The 21552-nt window shown below is 42.5% G+C and overlaps 1 protein-coding gene across 1 annotated transcript in view; it reads right to left on the bottom strand.

The window, feature by feature from the left end:
* LOC307238890 (uncharacterized protein) overlaps positions 1–21552 on the bottom strand; it is a 35085-nt gene that overhangs the window by 11913 nt on the left and 1620 nt on the right. The window contains exon 2 of the mRNA XM_080012044.1: positions 12673–12990. Within this exon, the coding sequence (XP_079868170.1) occupies positions 12673–12958 (286 nt within the window). The 5' untranslated portion in view covers positions 12959–12990. The remainder of the gene's footprint in view (positions 1–12672; positions 12991–21552) is intronic.

Genomic DNA, 21552 nt, shown 5'->3' with positions numbered 1-21552 from the left:
ATTAGAAATGATAAATCCCTCAAAAATATTAATAACAAACTGTAAAAAATGTAGCCAAAACACATATGCTTCTTTTGTCGTGGAAATGTACCACAGCCTGCAAAACATGCAGGCTGTGCAAAGTTAATGTAACATATCTCCATGTTTTGACAATGAAATGATCTATGATTTCATAAATAATAACTTGCCACTGGCCATCAGGCATGGTTGGCAATACTGAGGCCAAGCGGTATCATGTTACAAAGGCCGATATGGGTTTGATGAAATCAAACCTCTGTGCTTTATACGCGATAGACTAGAGGGCAAACTGGCATTGAGAGTACCTTAGAGGAACCGAATATGATATTAATAGAGTAGAGTGGTGTGATATCCGGTGCTCATAAACCCAAGGGGGCAGATTCACAAAAGGATTGCGCAGCTTTTGCGGCTGCTAAACCTGCGCAAATCAGACAAAAAGAAACGGTGTAATTCCCAAAGCCGCCGGGCACAAAGGGTGAAATGCACCCCTGTGCTGCCAAGCAAATAGCGTCTCAGTGCTCCAGTGCTATTTGGACTTATTTAAATAAGGATATATGCATATTTTTGGCTCTTCGTTTTTGACTGGTGCCTCGGGGGGATAATTGCAATCAGACGCAAAACAAGGTGCACTTAGCAGAAAAACTTTATCGGCGTGCGAATTGGACCTTAAGACGGAGCAAATAGCGGTTGCAAGTGATGCGCAGTCATGGTGCTATCAGTGGCGTCAATCCATTCTTAAGACAGGTTTTATGTGACATTTTATATATAAACACAATAACACAATAAATATACATATATAAATATGTGCAATTACACTGTACAAACTGTGACAATCTAGTAAATAAATACCCAGTAAATAACAATCCATAGCAATATCCTGTGCATGGGATCACATTGTATATTTGCTCGGCTATTGCTGTTTTGCTTTTTTCGGCTATTTTTTATATTTTATTTTAGTTTGTATTTATTATATTTGGCGAACTTATTTTTTTAAATGTAATTAAAGTTTGTATTCAATATAAATTTTAAACTATTTAATTACTTATATAAAAACATTTTTGACTGTTAAGCCTTTTATTTTTTGCGCTAGCTGTAAACACGCACCAATAATCACCATGACAAATTCCTAGTACATGTAAATGCACCTGGTGGAATAAAGTACCGTAATTGTGATTCAGATTTCCGACTCGATAGCAATAACAATTCACCGCACACCCTTTAAAGCACTGTCACTTAAAGTGGCCACTGACTTTCAGGGTCGTCAACAAGGAAGTATCGGTCAGAAGGAAGCCGAGGAAACCTCCTGGGGGCTGATGCTCTAAAACTGGGCGATGGAGCGAAGTTTCCGCCCGTTTGATTGCTTCCCGCCCTGAGAGCAGGAAAAAAGTGAAACACTATCAGCAGCTCTCTCTCAAAACCCGTTATTCTGCCCTACCCGGCTATTGTGTGACCGTCCCTCTAGAAGTAAAACTACCCAGCCACACACCCCACAGAGACAAGACATGATGAAACACAAGTGTTTACTGATGGCACATGGTTCACGAGTAGTTTTTCCAAGTAGTTCCTACCTTGAGAAAACTTAAAATGCCAAGACTGACACACACACACACACACACACACACACACACACACACACACACACACACACACACACACACACACACACACACACACACACACACACACACACACACACACACTCTGTTGTTCAGTCTGAGAAATAATATCATTATAGAGCTCCGGAATGTGAGGAATCTCAGGGTGTGCGTGCGGAGACACTCGGTGACCTTGACCAGGTACAGAGTCAGAACGCCATGAATTCATCATCACCCCTCCTCCTCCTCCTCCTCCTCCTCCTCACCGCCCTTTCTTTCCCTAGCGCCATTTAATAAATCCAAGAAGAGGGCCGTGGAAGACTACAGGAAAATATGGCATGATACGAAAGGCTATGGCAAGCCGCTTTGACATTTAATCTATAAGACGAACTGGTCACCTCTTAAAAGTTACTAGTACTTAGTTACTATTCCCACAGTTACATGTAACTATTTTAGTTTTACTAGTCAAAATGTTTGAGGTACTTGTACTTATTCATTAGCAATGGAAAACGTTTATGATTGTTACTGCTAGTATCAATTTCTATGTTACTAGTACAATTTAATACTAGTGCAGTGTCAATTTTATTTTGACTAGTTGTTTTGACTACTAATTTCTCATGACAAGTAAAAAAAATAAATAAATACATACATCGCCGATCGCTGGTGGCACTGATCGCCAATTGACGATTTTATGCGGGGGGGTTGTGCGCCGTGCATAGAATGTTATGTAATGTGACAAATGTGGTGAAGTGCAGGATTCATTATTTGCAGGTTAAATATTTACACCAAAATATCAAGTTGTTACTAAATGAAGTCCCATAGCAATGGAAAGCAATGTGGAGACTTCCGACAGCGGTGTTTTTTGGAAAAAAGCACAGTTTTTTTTTTGTTTTTTTTAACAAGATGGATCCGATTTTTTAACAAGATTGTTTCCTACATGTAGGAAACAAACAAAAATAGGCAGATCTAAAATAAACAGGCATGTGAGTCAGCGCACACCGTTGTCTGGAGGAGACATAAATAATAATTAAAAAAAACTCTGCTCCAATTCTCTGAGTTCAGAGTTTTTCCATTTTCCATACAAGTAAGAAACTAAGGAAACAAAATAGATCTAAATCCTTCTCTATTGAATTATATTATATATGTTTTTATTATATTATATATATATATTATAATGCTCTGATTTTTCCTGGGGACTGAAAAAAAATAAATAAAATTGTCCGTCATCAACACCAATCGCGATCGAAGCAGTCCGTCGCCGATAGACGATTTAATAGCAAATCTGCCCAAGCCAAGTACCTACTACATTTTACGAGGAAAACAAAAAAAGTTACTAGTAACCGATGTATTAGCAACTAATAACAAAAATATACTGTAAGTACTAGTAACTTTTAAAAAGTGACTAGTTCTTCTTATGGATTCAATTTTAAAACACTGTTACAAAGCTGGCCATAAAAGGCAGGAGATACATTTAAAGTCACATTTGCAACATGCTGCACTTGACTGATGGAACCAAGAGCACACACACGAATACGCCTACACACATCTATGTACACACCTGCGCTAAGCTAACTTTGAGGAAGTTAGGGAAGCTTGCAGACACAATCTCTGCAGGTCGTCCCGAGACGTAGCAGAGTGCACACTACCCAGACAGTGTGTAAACACAGAGCTAGTGGGCGAGCAGGTTCTCCACACTGGGAGCTCTGTGAGAAGCTCTGTGGGGGCAGTTTATCTCCACGGAGCAGCTACCGGGTATCTCTACTCGCTTTGGTCAAACTCCATTATCCGTGTCGGCGACAAATAATACAATTTGCTGGTGTGGGGGCTCACACGGTACCACTGAATCAAAAGAACCATTGTAATTATTCAATAAAACGGAAAAACAAATACATTAGTAGATTACGTTCTGTGAATCCTACTGTGTGTGTAGATACCAGCCCGCAGTTCCTACGACATTGTTTGACCGAAGAATCTACATTGTGTACACACACACACACACACACACACACACACACACACACACACACACACACACACACACACACACACACACACACACACACACACACACACACACACACACACACACACACACACACACACTTTGATCTGCCATGGGTACCGCTCTAATCTCATTGAAATGGGGAACAGAATAAGCTGTGGGGTCAGGAAAAACAGAACCCCTTGTTCCTCCTCAGTGGAACGGTCCTGGCAGGGCCTTTAATTAACTGGCCCTGGGCCAACCCCCTCACTCCCTGCCCGATATCCAGCGGGCCCCCCGGGTCATCACCGCCAATCACCATCAGCGTCCCCGGGAGGAGCCAAGCCCTTTTACCCGTTTTCCGAGGGTTTCGATAAAGGGCATATTAACTTTTCCTGGCCATAAAGGCAGCTTCTGGATGTAACCAGGTCAAATGCCCAAGGGTTAACCCCCCTTCCTGATCCCTTGAAATATGCTACTTTGCAGGGATAGAGGCCTTGTAACTAGAGCTACATGATATGGAAGAATCTATAGAGAGGTGCAGTAATGAGTCCTAAAACCCAGAAATTAGTCAGCATTTCTGGATTTGCGGTTCCCTTGTCATTAGGATTTTTGAATGGGTTTTTGGTTATATGCCTGAAATAAGGTCTACGGCTAACACAAGCTTAAGAGATTATCAAGTTGTGTGTGTGTGTGTATTACATACATACATACACACATGTATATACATGTATATATACACACACACGTATATACATATGACTGGCAGCAGCAGCACCAAGGGGGTCAGGCAGAGGACTGGGGTAGAAGCAGCCGCAGCAACCACCACAGGTGACCGCTAGCTGCTCCGCCCAGCAGCCACCGTCAGGACCATCCAGCGCCCCAGCAGCCAGGCCACACCTCCAAGCAGCCCCCCCGCAACAGCCAACCCCAGCCACGCCTCCACCAGCCAAGATTCGAGATTTTGATTTGTCACACACATACAGGTATGCAGAAAAATGCAACACAGCAGCTCGAGGCCCCACTCTCTCCGTAAGGGAGGAGGGAGTCTGCATCGTCGCCCTGGGGGAAGGAAGCCGGTGGACTGTGCTGTTCTTGGACATTTGTTGGCTTATGGTATGGGAACCCTGTTTCAGAGTCCGATGTTTTATTTATTTTAGGTATAGTTACCCTGGGTCTGAGTCTGTATTTTTAGGTATATTAACCCTATGTTACAGTCTGTATTTTTTTTCTTTTTTGTTCTCTGCTTGGAGGTGGGGTAGGCTTCTCCCTGGCCTCAGTTTGGTGTCGGGCGTATGTGGTGTGGGGATGGTGTGGTTTGAGCAGCAACACCAGACCTGGATCTAGGTAATTAAGGACCCAGGATCAGAGTGGCTGCATAACTGTTGCTCGTTGGTTGGTCTAACAAGCAACAGGTTAAACCCCCATCCCCACACACACTCAGGGGAGAGGAGCCCTGTCATGACCTTTGTCCAGTTGCGCCGGGGCTTGTTCTATCAAGCCCCGTCTCCACAATAAACTTGCGTGTTTTCTACAACCCCGTCTTCTGTGTCTCTGTGCCAGAGGTCCATGAAAAGGCCACTTGGTAGGCGAAACTGCCACGCACACAGACGCACACGCACACACACACAGACACACACACACAGACACACACACACACACACATACACACTTAAAACCACTGACAGGTGCAGTGAATAAAAGCTGTCAAGGGGTCGATATATTGGGCAGCAAGTGAACAGGCAGTTCTTGATGTAGATGTGTTGGAAGCAGGAAAAACGGGCAAGCGTAAGGATCTGAGTCACTTTAACAAGGGCCAAATTGTGATGGCTAGACGACTGGGTCAGAGCATCTCCAAAACGGCAGGTCTTGTAGGGTCTTCCCGGTATGCAGTGGTTAGTACCTAGTACAGTGGTAGAAGGACAATAGGTGAACCGGCGACAGGGTCATAGACACCCTAAAGAGAAGAGATGCCAGATACCAGAGGACAACTTCAGAGGTCTTGTGGAGTCCATGCCTGTCAGAGCTGTTTTGGCCGCACGAGGGGGAGCTACACAATATTAGTGGTGGTTTTAATGTCACACACACACACACACACACACACACACACACACACACACACACACACACACACACACACACACACACACACACACACACACACACACACACACACACACACACACACACACACACACACACACGCTTAAGCGTAGGAATTAAGATACGAACTATAGGAGTCCATAATGCATTTCATGAAATTGTAACCCATCAGAAAACGTGGACACGGAAAGCTATAAATAATCCACAGAAAGTCGCCACCACGTCACTCCTCCATTGTTGCCTCTCACAGCTTCAAACGGTCGCATTTCCATCACTACGTCATCATTGCCCGACATGGCACCAAACGTCGCTGAGAATATTGCTCTATTTCCACAGAAGTTATAACAATGAAAAGTTCTGGTTTCCAGGCAAAGACGGTTGCTTTAAAGACATTTCATCTACATGCAGCTTCCTGCAGCTAAACATAGCAGGCTTCAATTGAAAAAAGAGAAGGTCTGATAGTGACGCATCCTTCTATAATGAGTCCAATTCCAAATTAATGTTAATGTCCAATAAACGTTACTGCAATTAATTTATTTAACTGTGTTCTTGAATTGTAGGTTGTTAGCACAAGAAGTGTAATAAAATACAAATTGAAAGTAACATGTATTTATTATGTTTGTGATATAAAATAATTGCAAAGTTTGTGTACATTTGTGTTCTACATTCCAAAAGAAGCCGTAAGTCTGAGGCAATAAAGAAGCAATTGCCAAAGCATCCATTATTTAAAAACTATTAAACAAAATAATAACTTTTGAAACACAAATTAAAACTATATCTATGAAAAAAATGTATGAAGATGAGGCGCCTTAAAATAAAAACTGTTGATTCCCCATATATATATATATATATATATATATATATATATATATATATATATATATATATATATATATATATATACACACACACACACACACACACACACACACACACACACACACACACACACACACACACACACACACACACACACACACACACACACACACACACACACACACACACACACACACACACACACACACATATATACAGTGGGGCAAAAAAGTATTTAGTCAGCCACCAATTGTGCAAGTTCTCCCACTTAAAAGGATGAGAGAGGCCTGTTATTTTCATCATAGGTATACCTCAACTATGAACTATGACAAAATGAGAAAAAAAAAAATCCAGAAAATCACATTGTCATACATTCGCACCCGTGTCCAGTGTGCGGTGTAAACCCCGTCACTCTGTAGTGCTTAGAGATTACAAACTAGGAGTCTGTGTATATGTTTAACTACCTTCTTACCTGGTAGATGTCTGCGGATCTGTTTGATTGATATTTCAAATGTTTGGTCCCTATTACTTTGACGGATTCATGATAAAATGCGAAAAACGTTTGTCCACAAAAATTCTTGACCACGTCAGGTCAAGAGTGAGGGATGTGTTCAACATCCAGCGAGGCATCGGAAAAATAGTAGCCGTGATATGGTAATTACTCCCAGAAATACCATAACGTACTACAACGTTTTTCACATTTCCTGGAAACGTAACTTATTGAAAATGTAATCCAAGGAAAAAAGTCACCACTAAAATTACCCAAAGTCACCTGCCGTCACTGAGACTGTACCTGTACTTACACACAACAAGGTAATTTATAACAATGACAAGGCTTGGTTTAGAGCAGGGGTCTCAAACTCAACTTACCTGGGGGCCGCTGGAGCTAGATTCTGGGTGAGGCTGGGCCGCATCAACATAGGCTTCTGTTACCTACTCTTTGCTGCCAGAGACCTAGCAGCGCTTCCTCTTACACAGCTGAGCCACATTTGGCTTGAGGGAGGAAGCAATTGAGAGCCTCAGTATGGCTTGAAGATGCTCATCAGCAAGTTTGGACCTGTATTTTGACTTATTAAAGTTCATTGTGGAGAAGAGCTTCTCACACAGATATGTCCATGTTACTCCACCTGTCTTAATTCTAAACATCAAGTGCATCCTTTTTCCTTCTCCATTTCTCTTGTAATAATAATCTATAACTTCTTCTTTATAATATTCAGGTTCTAACCACCATTTGGCTTTTGTTCTTGCCGCCCATCTCATGCTATTTGCTATCCATGTAATTCTTTTCCCTTTCCTATTGCGAGACTCTGTTTTTATTAGGTCACTGATTACTCTTGTTGAGTCCGTCCACTTTCTAAGTCCTCTGTACCTTGCACTGGGTGACAGGATATTTTTCCTTCCACTTGGTGTCACTCCGGAATTACGTTTAAACCAAGTAACTAACGTTGCTAATTCGCGTTGGCTAACTTGTCAACAAACGCCACCGGAAGCTGTCATGAGCCTGAGCTATGGTAGCCCATAAGTGATAAAAAAATATATAAAAAACGCCCAGGGCAAAGTTTCGTGCAACGACTCGGCAAAAAGGTGCGTGTGAGAAAAACGCGTGGGCCGCACTGACACTAAACTTTGATGTCGGGTTTAAAGTAAAAAATAATCAGTTGTTTTAAAGAAACTTCATGTATACACAGTTTCCTACAGCTAAACGTAGCAAAGTTCGATGAAAACGCAGTAAGTGTTAAGTATTGACAAGTTCTTCCATAATAATTCTAATGCTAAATTAATGTTAAAATCCATAGTAATCAAGTGATCTGTTAAACGGGATTTTCCAATTGTGGATTCGACAATTCGCCAAATACCATAGATATGAAATACAAAGAAAAGATATAAAACAAAAAAAAAAAGTAAAATATGATACTAATAAAGTAAAAACACATGCATGAACTCAAAAGACGTTACACTGTTGTGAAGTACAATATTGAACAGGATTACAAAAAAAGGAATGAAATTAAAAAAAGACAAATATGTATATAATGAACCATACTGGGCATGTGGGAAAGACCAAAAAAAAAAGAAAATAATGATTGTACAAATGATAAGAACAATAATGTAGTAATTACAAATATGTCTTCATATATTTATCAAATTAAATATATTTAACAATATTGTTGTAAAAAGTAATTACTGAGGTTGTTTTTGTCATTGTTACAGATGCTGAAAAAGATCAGAAAATATAAGACAATAAAGACTATTTAGAACAATTATTTAGAACTGACCTATCTGCATAATGCTTCATCGAAATGCTTCATACGTAAAGCTATGAAAGTTGCATACAGGAAATTCCATGAATGTAATGACGTTACGTTTATACGTCACTATAAGTCACTCTGAAGGTCAGTCACAATATTCTAAAATAAAACTATGGGTGTAACTACCCGATTCCACAATGTTTGATGTTTGTAAGTTTAGTAAATTGTGATGCATTTCACATAACACAAATAACTGTAATACATACCACGAATAAGATGAACCCTGAGTATTGCTGCCTGCAGTTATATTTATTATTATTATTACTATCATCGCTTATGTTTGGCTGTATTAATATTTTATTTTAAGTCTGCATTTTCTGAGGACTGAATGCTGAAAACAAAAAGTGTTTGACAGAAATTTGTCGAGACTCATATCTGTCGAACATTTGTCGGGACCCAGACCAACGTCTTGTGAGGCTGAATTCATGCAACAGTGGTGTAGTTCTTTAATAGACTAACATTAACTTTATACTTCTGGTGATTGCATTTACGCTTCAAAAATCAGAATAGTGGTGTTCATTTGTGGAGAATAGCTTGCTGAACAAAACATGTCAGTATCATAAACTTTTGTTTGCCACAGAGTTTATTTTCTGCAATAATCCAAAATGCAGTGGAAAAATCCGATTGGCTTTTTGTCGAGGGAACCAGAGCGATGCTCACTTCTGGGTTGGCCTCCAAAAAATACTTCATCCCGGCACCTCTCTATTATCACAGGGAATGTTAAAAACTTCAAAAGAAAGAGAAGAATTCCGTGCTAAAGAGAGATCCTGAGGTTCATCACACTGGACTATGGTAATGTCAATTATGATATAAGACAAGATGAGAGGATATCTTAACCTCATGATAAAAACAGGAGCCCCTCAAAGTCAATAACCAATAATATTGATTCAGCGCACAGGCAACTAACCCAGTCAGGCAAACCAAAAACGTCTTTTTGGCCTCTAAAAGCGCATCGGCCCACGGCCTGATATTTCACACCCTGGTGTGTCCACGTCACATGGGACAGGGTTTCAGTCACGAAGGAAGCTCAAGCTCACAGCTTTTTCCCCATCCTTGCTAGAACCAGCAGCAGGCAGCGTTTTTATCACCAAAATCATGCCAAATAGATGTGATATGTATAAACTAAAGGCCCAAGAAATATTTATGTATGAATGAGGTATTTATTCGGGGATTCAATCATCACCTCCAATAACAGGTCTGGTTCAGAGTCTTTCTAAGAGGCTGCTTCTGTGCTCACCTTGGACCTTATCACGTCTCAGACTCTGCATACTATCGCAAAAAAACCCAACTCAATCCTTATAGCAGCAGACTGCTGATGATGTGAAAATACCCTGGAGCTATGTATGGCGAGATATATGTGTTTACATGCATGTACATTTGTGTTTTTGTTGAACAAACATCGTCGTGTTTGTTCGTCTTCGGTCATGAGGCGTCTTGGCCGTGGGGGTATCAAGGTTATTAGAACAAGAAGTGGAAAACTTCTGGCCTTCCAGTTGGAGAGGCGCAGGAAGAGACGGGGCTTCCCGAATCTGAGAAGCAATTAATGAAAAAATGTACAAATGCATACCAAAATAATTATTTGTTAACAGCTTGCATGGCAGTATTGTCACATTATCTGACTTGACAGCTCACACAAGACTCAGAACCCAGACCAATTTGTCTGATGTGTTTTTGTTTCATGAGGCTTGGAGACAGGGTGGGTTTATCTTTTTTTAAAACCACACCATTAAAATGTATCAACCGTTTTTCGTTTTCTGCAAGACCCAAAAAACTGCAACCCAAAAAAGCGCATCTGATAGAGTGACATTCTGATATATAAATGCACATGGTACTGTACATGCAGGCTGCAACACGATCTGCCAGCAGGCTCGAGACTGGAAGAAAAGTCAACGTGAAGTCTTCATTATTAATGCGAGTGTAGAGCTGAGTTGCTGTACATACAAGCGTGTGTGTGCTGACAGTTCGGCAGGAATTTATTACTGGTAATTAGAATTATGTAATCAGATGGAAAAAAAATTTTTTGGTGTGTGTTTTCTTTTGCCGTTTTGCCGGTAGCAGCAGGACCAGTTCCAATGAGAAAAATGTTCACGCCTCACGTTTATCAAGGATTTCTTGAGGCATTTTGAGAGTTAAAAAAGCGCTTTCTCTTGTTCAGAACATCTGTGCTCTTGTGTTGAGTAAATAACAGAGGTAGTCACACAAACCACGGCTGGCGTGACAGAGGAACAAACAAACACGTGTTTGAGTTAAATCTGAGCCGAAACCCTGTCAGACGGTCAAGTTCTGTGGGTCTATGGGGAGAAGTATTAGCCTCTCAAATTGCCTGGTTTTGGAGTGTTTCGACTTATGACTTGAATTTTATTCAAGACTTGTGTATTGCAGATGTCTGCGTTGCCGTCATTTAGTGGTGTGAAATTCTGACTTTGTATGAAGTTTTATGTGTGTGTGTGCATGTGCATGCATGTGTGTGTGTGTGCAAGCATGTGTTGTAGTGTGGTGTGTTGTGTGACAAATAAAGACTGTTTCTTCTTTTCTTCTTCTTTAGAGATTATCCTAGAGATATCCAAAAGTATTCTGATTACTCATTTCTGGTAATTAAGTTATCTGATCAAACCCAGGGTATTTGCCTGTCTGTATAGGAATACAGAATGTAATATATCGTATAGGATACTGATATAATACAGCATGTTAAATAAAAAGTGAAAAAGTAGTAAAAAAATAAAAATAAAAAAGTTGAAGTACCATAAAACAGACAGATTTCTCAACAGAAGGTGGTGGCTTCTCAGAGGTCAGCTTGTGAGTCAGTCTACACAAACAGCCTCTCAGTGAACAAACATGCACTCCTGAGAGCCAAGGAACAGGATGTTTAAAGGGAACCTGTTATGCTTTTCCTTTTTGTTGTCATATATCAGCAACAACATTAAAACCACTGACAGGTGAACTGAATAACATTGATCATCTCGTTCCAATGGCACCTGCCAAGGGGTGGGATATATTTAGGGATGTACCCGACTCAGAATTTTATCGGTCGAATCGATAATTCCCACCTCACAACTTCCAGGACTTAAAGGATCTGCTGCTAATGTCTTGGTGCCAGATACCACAGGACACCTTCAGAGGTGTTGTGGAGTCCATGCCTCCATGGGTAAGAGCTGTTTTGGCGGCACGAGGGGAGCTGCACAATATTAGTGGTGTTTTAAATGTTGCTGATCGGTGTATAATGTTACAATCGCAGATGTTCATATTAGACGTGGCCGAAGTGTCAACTAATGAGGTAAACTAACAACAAAGTTAATCACTGTGAGCGAAACACTGAGGCTTCTGACCGCTCTGAATGCTGTTTCCAATGTTTTTTTTTTTGTTTTTTTCCAGTTTTGCTCATCACGGAATTCTTTATAGTATCATCTGCTCCATCCAATCCACTGTGCATTTCTCCAAACAAAACCAATAAAAATAGTGTTTTTATTGTTGATGCATTTATTTTATTTTCTGACGTTTACATGAAACTAAAAATCCCCGCGTCCGAGAGTCCTTGTGCAGTGTCCGTGCCTCCCACAAGCTTGGAGCATGGCAACAAAAGTCGGAAAGAAACTTTTAATTTAGGCCTTGTAGATCTAATATGAGTGAAGATTCAGCAACTGGAATGTTATTATTTCTCGCCTCGAATTTGTTCGGAAACAGATTTTGGTGGACTGATGAGATGAAATCAGTGAAATTTACGTAGTAAGTACAACAAAAACCCAAAGTCATGCTCAAACACCCTTGGCTCGCAAACTAAACCGCGATATAAAGGAACAGACGTCACGAAACAAAACAAAACAGATCATAAAAAGGACGAAGGTGGGTTTACCGTGGCTGTTGCCCGGGGGGTGGCCCTGCTTCCCTGCCTTCTGCCCTCCCTGGGGTCCGGCGGCAGGGGGTCCATCCAGGGCCAAGTTTGGCCCGGGTCCCAGGCCAAGGCTCTGGCCGTTGGCGATGATGTTCTTCCTCTTTTTGCCTTTCAGCCAGCCGAAAGCCCGCCCCAGGGACTTGCTGCGTTTCTTCCGCCTCCCTTTGGAGAAGCGCTCCTGGGCAAACACCTCAGCCACATCCTGGGGGATCAGGTCCCCGAATCCCAGCGAGTCCCGGTTTGACATCCCACCTCACACTGGGAGCAATGGCTTGAAAGCTGGGGAGAGCAATTAGGAGACAATATGAGGAGCATAATTAGAAAAACTCAATAAACAATGTACGGACTTTGGAACAACGCTGAGTGAAATTTACACTTAGTATTTTTGCTAGGGCTGCCCCCAAATAGTTGATCAAACGTTATTTGACGAGGAGTCTTTCGACCAAGTTTTTCATTGGTCGGTTAGTTGCAGAAAAAAAATAAAATGAACTCCATTCGGGAGCTGCGCCTTGTCAAAATTAACCTGAAAACCTATATGGCTGAACCCTTGCATAAAACGCGAGAGGGCTTTAATTTGAAGTAAATTTTTAACAAAAATAAATGTTCCGTCACCTTGCTGGTTGTCCCGACACATTCAGAAGAACAATGAAGTCCACTCATCTAAAAGTCTGAATAAATATTGTGTATATTACAAGAGCCATTTGGAATGGTTAATCACATTCTTCAAAAACCAAATCGTATTTTAAATGCCCCGACGGCGGCAGTGTGCCCAAGCCCCGGGGGGCCGGGGACTGGGAAGACGCAGCAAAGGCTTTATAGCAGGGAGCAGGGATTTACAGGCGGGGATCCGTGGCCCTGGTAAATGTGCCCGACGAGGGGTCCATTACGAGGGACAGCGATACCGGGAAACCAACCTTCCGTACACCACATTCCAGTGCAGATTATGTCAATTTGTAATTTAAATGTGTACAATAATAAAATAATAATAGGGCCTAATAAGTTTAACCGATGTAATGTTTAACCGGCTAATCAACAAGCGGCTTGCTTCATGCATGCGCCCCTTGTAGCGCTTGTAAATTAAATGTATATTTTTAAAGGCTGGTTATTAGGGATTCAGCCCTGAAGGGGAGGGAGCCCTATTGTTAATGAAAAACTGACGTCTGTAGTCATGATGGATGGATGATCTGCCGCATTCACGGACAAGATGAATAAAACATGTATTCAGGGCAGTCCCAACATGCTGTTGTCCAAGTTTGATCCAGATTGGCCCAATATTGTGGAATAATTTACTGAAAAAATATTTTTTTTAATCATCGCCGCAACACGTGTGCATTCGCAAATGACAGCTCGCACAGGGTACATGTTAGCATTGTAGTCTAGTGATTTGTCAACAACTGAGTCCTCACCAAGATGGCGGCACATACAGATGGGACTGACGTCAGAACTTCATGGACGGAAAAAATCCCACCCGCGTTCTTACGGCCCAGTAGCAAATGCTCCGTGGCCCGGCACGGCCCACAAGCCAGTGGTTGGGAACCTCTGCACAAGAGGACATTTTGTTGGTCGGGTATATTTCCCACCTTCATTGTGTGGAATTACTGGACATTCTCGTCAAGGCGAACACACTCCCTTGTACACAGTGAATGCCGGAGGAGAGGGAAACGACCCAGTGCACTCGAGCGTCTCCGCCGATGCAAACTTCGCACACCGTTACCGGGAATATTTCTCTCTAATGTGCGTTCACTGTGCTACAAACTGGATGAACTTATATTGAACATTATTGATCATCACCAGTGAATTGATTTGCTAACGTTAGCCAAAACATTTATAATCTATCGAATGGCAATTTCAGCATTCAAATGGTGTTAGTCTATTTAAATTTTGTTCCTGCAGCACTACAACACAGCTGAATGACTGCTGTGCAGTGATGGTTTGCCCAACTCCAACAGCCAGTTCCTATTTTCGTGTTGCATTTTTACAGGTCAATTATTTGCCGAGTTGAATCCTCGAGGAGCCAGACCATTAAATAAGCAAAATAAAACGGTGGGTTCATGGTCTACCGCAAGCTATGGAATGTAATTTGGATCAACGATATCAGTTATCAGTCCGATATCCAATGAGTGAATGACATCAGTATCAGCACCCGATACCGATATTGGATCGGACCCATCTCTGAATACAAGATACAAACTCTTAACCATACAAATTTCCAAAGTGACTGGAATTATTTATTAAACTTTATTATGTTTGAAAAAAAATTGTTAAAGTGTTACCAGAAGACAATTGGAATATACAAAGTGCAGCATATTAAACACCATAAATATATATGCTTCTGAGGTCAACTGACATGCACCAGAGTAAGTTCTACAAAATAAAAACGTAATAACATCACTGTCAGAATTTATATACATTCTAGAGATATCAATGCATACAAACTTCCTGAATTATAATGACTGGTAACGATAACCATATGCAATTACATAACACAAGGAACATAATTTTAGTATAATAGTATTTATTGTGTATGTGTTTGACTTTTTTTTTTTTTTTTTTTTTTTTTTTTTATTAATCCTATTCGTGTTTTTGGTGTAGCCCACTACACACTATTATATATCCTCGACAATTGAGGCCAGTTAAACCACTTACATTAGTTTATTTATGATATGAGGAATGAATGATAACCGCCGTTAGTCGCAGCATAGGAAACCCACCCACAGCCGCAAACACAGCCCGATCACAGAATTACACTGTAACAAGGCTGGAACGAATGAACTTCTGTGGTCACAAAAAACACTGGAACAGAGAGCCAAAGCACACTCGTCCATTGAATTTTAACGAAGGGCTGACTACCCTGGACCCCACGTGTTGATGCCTGCAACTATATTCAGGTTTTGTATTTATCTGTCATGTAGCACAGTGTTCACAATGTTAGTTATAACATTCTTTCTCAGCCCTGGAAGTCAAACCCCAAAAACATAATTAAATAATTAAATATATAGACTAATAGACCAGGAAAATCTTTAGCCAGGGGCAGCCCTAGTTTATGCATTGCAGCATTTATTATGAACGCTAAAACGTATTATTCTTTAGATTGCTTAATGAAGTGCGTGCATGCTTGCGTACCAACGGGTTTACAACATGTACTTGCATGTGTTTGTGTTTTTGTGCCGCTGTGGGCAGCGCTCAGCCCAGCAGACCCAGTATACACAGACACCACCCCCCGCTCAACCAAACTCCTCTGTTCTGCAAAGAACTGGCAGCGCTCCTTTCATTCCACAGTGTCGAGTCATAATTCACAAAGCCCCACCCGCACTCAGACAAACACACACACACTTTGGAAGCAGCGTATCGGTGCAGGAAGAACTGCTAAAGAACAGAAGAATTAAACATCCCTGCATCCCAACTAATGCATGTTTTCACCTTCACTGTAGTTTTTCATGACTATTTCTTCCCTCATTTTAACAGGGTCATGGTCTTGCTCTTCTCCTCCCTCCATCCTTCATCCACCTCGCCAAACTGCTCTACTCTGAGGCTTCCAGCCAAGTGCTTTATTAGAGACTCATCTCTAAATCAAAGGCATAAGAGCCGGATCGGGCCCCCAGAGCCGACGCCAGGCCTGTGAACAGATGAGATGGAATTGGGAGCGATAGGCGGGAGTCTGTGGCGTCCAGGGGGAGGCCGTGGTGGAGGAAAGAAAAACTGAGAATCACCTCAAACATTTTGATAAGAAGTGCAATGTTTATTTAGCGATGAGAAAGTTCACATCGCCCCTCAGCTACCAAGGTGGAGGAAGAGACAGATTTTGCCGCTTCGAGAGCAAGGAGCCAAATTTGCCCTGCTTCCCGTCACCCCGACACTAGAACAGCTTCCTGTAGAAGCCGGGCCAACGCGGCCCAAGCCAAACAACACAAACCTTCTGTGTGGGAGCGATACAAAACAAGTCTTTGATCTGAATTACTTTACAGTGGCTCATTTTAGCGTCACAGTATTTGAGAAGGAGAATGAATCGGGTAAAGGAGCCGGGCTCCGGGTGCAGATATTGAACGATGGCACACAGCTTTTCCAGGCAGATTCACTCTTCCCAGGTGTCAGACGCCCATTACACTATGGTCATAAATGAACCCTTTCTTTGCCCGCTTATCCATTGACAACATCAGCATTTCAACACAAGTCTATGTCAAACATCAGTACCAAAGTAGACGGCAGCAACACCTGCAACATAATTCTGGTTTGGCCTCTCCAGAAAGACGGGAGGGGTGTTGATGTCCAAACCAATGTCAGGGGATAAAGCCTTGTATGGATGTGTTAGGACATATAGCTTGTGAATTCGGTTCGACAAAGTCAAATTTTTCACTGTGTGCGTCTCAATTGAGTGGTGCAGACTGCCCGGATGAGACGCATGTGTCCACTGAAGTGAAAGGCCGATCTTTAGGGCTTCCATCCTCTCCAGGAAAAAAGTACCAAAGCCCTCTCATCTGGCAGGGCTAAGCCCTGTGTTTCTCCGACTGCAAATTATAGTTATTTGGGAGTGACTCAGTTGTGTGCATCTGTACGGGCTACTGCGGCCAACAATACCCAGTCGTCTGCCCGGAGAAGAAGGAGCCGGTGCGTTCAGGGTGGATGGCAGTGATCTGACTTGCCTGCTCCTATTTCCATCACACAGGATGACGACGGCGGCGTTGGATGCCCTGGGACAAGGCGCAGGACCACCCACTTGACTGTGTTCCAGTCACAAGGGGTTGACTCATGTCTCCGTTGCTAGGGTAGCGGACAAAAACCAGTACTTGGGGGTTTTTCCAACTTGTTGATACAAAATTAATAAATGTTGCGCAGACAACAGAGCACCCTTGACAACTTACATGACTGAAATGTCTTTTTTCTTTTTTTTTTTACTGGGACTTACTTATGAGAGTCAGGGTTAATTAAAGCAAGATAATCTATCTGGAACACTTGCTTTCATAGTCAAAGTTAAAAGTTCCCTTTTCTGAGGACTATTATAGAATAACCCCATTGCCACTGTAATTACCCCTAACCACACCTCCCGAGTTGTGAATGTTGATACTCAAACAATGCAGAGGGAGAAGCAGCTTGTAGGGTCTAATAACTCTGGAAACGTTCTTGCAGGAGCCGCAGGTCAGTCCACCGCTTGTAACATCCCCCAGCGCAGCGCACACTTCAGCTCATCACTATGGACCATATGATCAAAACAAGCACCCAGCCACATGGCCAAGGCCTTCCACAGGCATGCTCACAAAACAAGGATATTGTGTTTAAACACATGTAAGCATGTCGTTCTCGACTATTTTAATATCGGGACATAGTCAAATACAGTTCAACTTTCTGAATGTCATAGACTGTTCCACCTGTTATGGTCAACACCTCCACCTGCGTGCTCATAATATTCACGTTGCTAATGATGGTTTCTCAAATCTTCCCTGTCAAAGCGCAAAAATAGTCATTATCCAAAATGAAATCATCCAAGAAATTGTGATATTCCAATTTGTCATTGATGCCCCCAGCCCTAATGCGCGCGCGCGCACGCACGCACGCACACGCACACGCACACACACACACACACACACACACACACACACACACACACACCTTGCTGGAGCGAGCGTGTGTTCTAACATGTTTACTTTTCTCTCACATAGGAGGCAAGGCTTTGACATTGGACGCTTGGTACCAGGCTCTGCAGCAAACCTCGGCCTGCCGCACTGTCAGTGAACGCAGCACAATATCGAGGGCTGATAGCGTGTATGACGTAGCAGCAAATACACCACACCACACAACCCCAACGTTTTATTTTATCTGTTTGACAGCTGCATGTCAGAAGAGCTGGAGGACACGAATTCCAAAAAGGAATCTGGGTGTCCTCTCCTGCTTTAACGGTGAGAGACGTGCAAGCTCCGGCACCTGCCTCGCCTTGAGCAAAGTCATCGCAGCAGAACTGTTTGTAATAAATTTGGGTAAAAAAATCCATCCCCGCCCAGAACAAAATGGCGGCGAATATACTCTAAAACCAGACTAGACTTTATTGACTTGTACAATCACACCTCAATGCCACCTTGTACATGAAACACAATTTGACTGGGGTTATAAGTTAACATGGTTGGATTGGGACAAAAAACATCCTGCAAGAGTTAAGACTTGTAGTTTGATATTTATGGAGCGAGTCATTCTTCCAATGACAAGGCCCAGAGGAAACTCGCACAATACACTTTCCGTAGAAAAGTGCAATCATTTCCTTATCTACTCCGACAAATATGAACAATGTGTGTTTTGGGCAGGTAGGGGAGAGTTCAGGGACCGGAGTCATAGCGTGAAGCCAACGGAGCGGACTCAACGGGAAAAAAAGTTAAAAGGCACGAGGGAGTGGCAGCGGTGCAGATAGACACCTTTGTTTGCATTAGGACGCAGTTTAACCAGCAGGGCATTGACTCCTGCCTGGCTCAGCAACGAGCAACGAGCAACGAGCAACAAGGTTAAGTTTAAGCCATGAATAACATCTGATCATTACAAGAAACGGACCATTTTTAGTTCTCATAATGACCAAAAAAAAGTATTCTAGAAACACAACATGTGGCAAATTTCCTAATTTCCTCAGCACCGATTTTGACTGTGCAACAAGGGTGACTTTTAAGAAGCTAGCGTGAAAGGCCCTGACAGAATGTGTGTGTGTACGCTGATGAAAGACAAGTCATTAGCGGTGTGAACGCTGATGTTACTGTACAGCACCTGCAAGGCTTCAATTTGGGCGTTGGCCGTCTCCTCTCGGTCATATCAAACAAAGGAGCGCTCTTGCTGCTCAGCGGCTTAACTTGAGAAAACCATGTCTGGGCTAGGGCTAGAACCACACACACACACACACACACACACACACACACACACACACACACACACACACACACACACACACACACACACACACACACACACACACACACACACACACACACACACACACACACACACACACACACTCTGCTGTTTAACCCAAGTTGAGGCCGACAAGGGGAAAAAGTGGAATAACTCAATTCCACGTCGTGAGCAGCTTTTCCCTGACTCGGGCAGCTAACAGTCAACCGAATGTGCCTTTTACTTCCCATTTGCTACGATTCCGAATTGTAACTTTCTCGACTGGATAAGTCTTTAAAGTAGCATTTAACCGTCAAACAAATAGATTTGTTCTCTCGGTGTCAAATCGAAAAACTTTTGTTTTTTTGATTGAAACAGCAAAGGGTCTTTAAAAATGTCCTTTTTTTGAAAAAGGAACCAGCTTGTCCCCGGAGGCTGCTTTCTTACAAACACGTCAACATAAATACACCGTTGGATTGAAAGAAAACCCTTTACTGACATTATGTGGTCCCTTTGTTTGCTGTGGAGAGGATACAATTTTGGGAAAAAGACCATGTAGATAATGACAGTGATACGAAAAAAAACCACACACACACACACACACACACACACACACACACACACACACACACACACACACACACACACACACACACACACACACACACACACACACACACACACACACACACACACACACAGTATAAATACCACAATGGCAGAAGACAATAATGACATAAATAAAACCTACATTTCTATGTAACCCAACTCTGCCCAACTACTATCCCAGCAGGGGTTTGGAGCCTGTCTCTGCCAATGTGAGTAACAAAAATAAGTCAGGCAGATGGCAAGATCAACTGTGTGTGTGTGTGTGTGTGTGAGTGCGTGGGGTACAATGAGGATATGCGCAAACAGCTCGGAGCGGGTTCTGCCTGTCGTCGGGCCACTCTAGCCATGCAGCAGCTTGTCTGCGAGGAGCAGAGGCTGCATTCCTGAGAGATTGATAATTACTGAGGAACAGTTCTCTCCAAATCTCTCCCTTTCTCTCCATTACCCCATCTCTCCCTGGCTGCTGTCAAAGTGGCCCAAGCCTGTAATGAGCCTATAAAGAAGCATAATGGCAGGCGCATGAGAGTCATTAGGAGATAACATTCTAATATGCCATGTTATGCACCGTTTGGGGGTTATTGTTCATTGTGTGTCCTTTTTTTATTTCTTTGTTTTTGGTTTGGGGGTTTTCTAGGGGTTGAGCTCAATAGTTATTTCGCGTTCTGCTTCTTATTCCCCTCAATGAACATGAGACGAGGATTCCCAGCCATAAGAGGACGAAGGAACTCCACGCAGGTCCCTGAGATTACGACTTGCTGTTTCTCCTAGGGGTTTGTCTGCGGGATCCCATGCTGAAACGACCATTTCTATGGGGCTGGGGGTGAGTGTGTGGGTGTAATTTGGTAGCAGCGACAGAGGAACAGTGAAGGCAAACACAGCCAGTTTAAAAATACAACCCTGGAATCTTGTAGACCGTGTCCTCTCCAGAGCCAAAACAAAGCCACCGCGTCCAGGGCCAAGAAATTACAACTTATAACCCAAAGTTCGAGTTCTATCGCGTCACATCTGCCATAGTTTGCAAGACAGAAAATTTTGAAAACCCAAACACTGTAAGCATGTCGTTCTCGGCTATTTTTATATCGGGACATAGGCAAATGCAGTTCAACTTTCTGAATGTCATAGACTGTTTCACCTGTTGTGGTCAATGCCTCCACCTGCGTGCTCATAATATCCACGTTGCTAATGATGGTTTCTCAAATCTTCCCTGTGAAAGCGCAAAAATAGTCATTATCCAAAATGAAATCATGCAAGAAGTTGTGATATTCCAATTTGTCATTGATGCCCCCAGCCCTAATGCGCAAGCGCGCACGCAGACACGCACACACACACACACACACACACCTATTGATCAAACTTTGCAATGACGCAGATAAA

Source organism: Zeus faber, assembly GCF_960531495.2.
Source record: "Zeus faber genome assembly, chromosome: 13".
Classification (NCBI taxonomy): domain Eukaryota; kingdom Metazoa; phylum Chordata; class Actinopteri; order Zeiformes; family Zeidae; genus Zeus; species Zeus faber.
The sequence above is the reverse complement of the archived record's forward strand: the minus strand, read 5'-3'. Positions and strand labels throughout refer to the sequence as shown.